The sequence below is a fragment of the Ischnura elegans genome, chromosome X (assembly GCF_921293095.1).
Source record: "Ischnura elegans chromosome X, ioIscEleg1.1, whole genome shotgun sequence".
Classification (NCBI taxonomy): Eukaryota; Metazoa; Arthropoda; class Insecta; order Odonata; family Coenagrionidae; genus Ischnura; species Ischnura elegans.
Window position 1 is genome coordinate 19,113,378 of NC_060259.1, and position 3,635 is coordinate 19,117,012.

Sequence of the window (3,635 nt, forward strand, 5' to 3'; positions counted from 1 at the left end):
AATATTTTCCATAAAAATTCTTTCCCTTCTCCCTCACGTAAATTTCGCATCATGGTATCTCACGCGTTGTAACGAGGGGGTGAATCGGTGATATTTAACCCATATTTTACCAGCGTCTGTTTAAACACACGCCAAGTACGCGGAAATTAAAAAAATAATTTCTAGCCACTCTTGAGAGGCAACCATTTTCTAAATACTTTGACTCATTCTTTGAAACCTCTGAAGTCTCATTACATCTTGTATTACAGCCTACTATCCCCAGGTTGGCCACCATTGAAAAAAAATATTACCCCTGCATGTGTAAATTGAAAGGCAAACTGTTTAACCTTCATCTTCTTGAGAACACCAGATGCGAACATAAAACTTTTCCTGCCTTTATACATTCGAATGTTGAGGAAACATGATGTTAGTAAAGTATTTCCCGTGAAGATAATTGTAACACTTCAATGAAAGCGCAAACTTTGTGTGTGTTTAAACACACGGTGGGATAAACAGCTACTCTTCCCTAAACCAATTATGGTATTGCCTTACATTGTTGAGCTGTCTGTAAACGTCTCAGATGAGTTGTTCTTTGCTCACAATGTATTTCAAAATCATTGTAACTCGATGCCTGAGATAATTATGAGGTTGAAGAGCTAAAATATAATCCATGTACTTAGTTTGAGATTCTCGCTAAAATGTAACTCTTGCTCCTCATGGCTAGACACTATATATATAAAGGACCGACCCAAGGGTACCTGCCATTGCGTTTTGCAAGCTTGGCAGCTGTAGACCAAGTGTTCGTAAGTTCTGTGCTTCGCAGTTGCCCAAAAAATTTCCTAAGTTTAAATTATTTTAGCTCATCCATTTGTTTGCTGTGCATCACAGTGGATCCTGAGAACACCTTCGCAATGTCGACAAACAACAGAAAACGGTAAGAATTGCAAATATTTATTCACTTCCTCATTAAAATAGTTTTTAGGTGTCATTACGCCATCTCAAGCTGTGTTTAGAACTATGAATCAAAATGTCCGATCTCTTTTAGGTCAGAACTCAACACAGAAGACATCTTATTTGAACTCCACAACTTGGATGACAATGATGAACGAGGGCGAGAAATTGATGGAGCAAACACTGTAGATGTGGTTATTCTTCCAGCAAGGGATGGTGACTGCTCTGATGAAGATGATGCACCTGAAGAATGTGAGACTCCAGAGTGCATAAAGGATTTAGGCAAAGGTGTCCTAGCCCAATTAGGTGAGGTACGTCTTGACACTAATCACGGTAAAATTGATTTACCACTTTTTTCTGATGACTGTTCCTCAACAAGCTCAAACAATAATGAGGTTAAATCTGATTTTGATATGTCTAATGAAAAGAATGGGAAAAATTGTCATAGCAAGAGAAGGAAAGTAGCTAAGAGTTCAATCAATGTTTGCTCGGCCACCAACACTCATAAAAAATTTAGCCATTTAGAGGCAGGTAGTTACCGTAAGAAAGATAGATCATGGAAAAAATTAACTCTGAAAACAAATAACATGCCACCTTTAGAGCCTGTTCGTATGCAGCCAAAACCAGAGTTATTAGATAAAAGTCCTTTGGAAATGTTCAAGAGGGTTTGGGACGAAAATTTTGTGAATATGATATGTATAGAAACAAACAAGTATGCTGTTCAGAAAGGTTTATCCAATGCCGAATTTTCTGTGGACGATTTGTACAAATACCTTGGCGTGTTATTACTTTCTGGCTACTGTTGTGTTTCATTCAGACGTATGTATTGGGAAACCAAACGAGATACTTTCCATTCTCTAGTTGCTGGATCAATGAGCCGCAATAAATTTGATTTGATTCATAAATGCCTTCATTTTAATGATAACACCCAGATAGATAGCACTGATAGGATTTACAAAGTTAGACCTGTAGTAGATCACATGAATAAAAAATTTACCGAGATCATAGAATGCTTCGGTAGTGAGTTTTCTCTGGATGAGGGTATGGAGCCATACTTTGGGCGTCATTCAATGAAGCAATTTATTAGAGGAAAGCCCATCCGTTTTGGTTACAAAATATGGTGTGTTACAACTTCAAAAGGATACCTTCTTAAATTTAGTGTTTACACAGGAAAAACAGACAGACCCAAAGGCATCTCTCTCGGTGCCCAAGTGACAGAATCCATGTGTGTAGATTTCCTTCCTCCTGGTTCAAAGCTATTTGTAGACAACTTTTTTACCTCACTTTCATTGCTAGAAAAACTGAAAGAAAGTAATATAAACTGCATTGGAACTATAAGAAAAGACCGCATTGAAGGAGCCCCTGTTGTAGATGTGAGCAAGGAGGAACGCGGTGCATTCTCCGCAATCACTGATAAGAACAGTCCCATTTCACTCATTCGCTGGCATGATAATGCACAAGTTACTATTGCCACAAACATGGATTCAAAAACTGTATTCGGCCTTAGCTCCTGCACCCGTTGGAATTCAAAGTATAAAAAACATATGAAATTATGCCAGCCACAAATTGTGAAAATGTATAACCATGGCATGGGAGGTGTAGATTTATTTGATCAACAGCGCGCAGTGTATCGTGTGAAAATAAGGTCAAACAAGTGGTACTGGCCTTTATTTAGATTTTGTCTGAACAGCAGCATTGTTAGTTTGTGGCATATTTTCCGAATAAACAATCGGAAAAGCAATCAAATTGATTTTTTGAGAGAGGTTGTTATCGGGCTACTGTCAAGTGATACTCAGCCTAAATTAGTAGCACCAAGAGCAATGAGACAAGCTATAACAGATGGAAGGTTTGATGGTTATAATCACTGGATAAGTAAAATTAAGACCCATCGGCGGTGTGGTCACTGCGGTAAAAGCTCAAAGTTCATTTGTGAAAAGTGCAATGTGGGCGTACACCCTGATTGTTGCTTCAAGGAGTATCATGTAAAATATCAGTCCAATTAGTGATATGTCACAAAAAAATTTTCGAAATATAAATTGAAAATTTTGTAATTTGTACTACTGTAAAATATAGAAATGCATTCTAATGTGCAATGTGTAAGTTTTTATTGAGCATGAAAATGTATGACTTCAAATTATGATGCTTAAAAAGAAATGGGCTCATATAATAAGTGTGAAACACAATGTCTTATTAGTTGTTTGTGAAATAAAATTGTGTAGAGAACTCACGTATTTTTTATTTTGCATTCTACCCTCACATTGATCGCAGGCAAGTCTGATCTGGGCTTTATCCCACCGTGTGTTTAAAGACACGGGCTCTCCCAGCAAAAGTACGACGTTCTGATTTTTTTAACTATTTTTCCCATAGCAAGTAGTACAAATAGAGCAGCATACCAAAAAATCAGTTACCAAATAGGTAAAAATGTGTTCCGGGATAATATGGGTTAAATATCCTACAGTCGTCCGCTATCTCTACTGCCACCCACTGCGCATTTAAAAACCGTTTTAACCGAAATTAGATCTAAACTTGAACGTGTCGGAAGGACTCCGCATTATCAATAACATACACTTTGATACTTCCACAAATTTTTTATAAAAATTTTCTATTTTATGATCGGTTTCGGCTGTTACACCATCACCAAATACAGACATCTCATTTTCATTTTTTTGATTCATTGATTACTGTTAACCAAATTTTACGTTCAT

General features: G+C 37.1%; 1 protein-coding gene across 1 annotated transcript; it reads left to right on the top strand.

Annotated features, from left to right (window-relative positions):
• Positions 1–214: 214 nt before the first annotated feature.
• On the top strand, positions 215–3,334 carry LOC124171081 (piggyBac transposable element-derived protein 3-like). Its single transcript, XM_046550225.1, has 2 exons — positions 215–913; positions 1,025–3,334. Exons 1-2 carry the CDS (start codon positions 696–698, stop codon positions 2,931–2,933), a joined length of 2,127 nt encoding a protein of 708 aa, XP_046406181.1. The 5' UTR covers positions 215–695; the 3' UTR covers positions 2,934–3,334.
• The last annotated feature ends 301 nt before the right edge of the window (positions 3,335–3,635 follow it).

What these genes read in the sequence shown, in the direction of transcription:
- LOC124171081 (XM_046550225.1), top strand. Translation starts at nt 696, where the DNA reads ATGGCTAGACACTATATATATAAAGGACCGACCCAAGGGTACCTGCCA. An exon ending in TCGACAAACAACAGAAAACG is followed by an intron (nt 914 to 1,024) that starts GTAAGAATTGCA and finishes GATCTCTTTTAG; the next exon opens with GTCAGAACTCAACACAGAAG.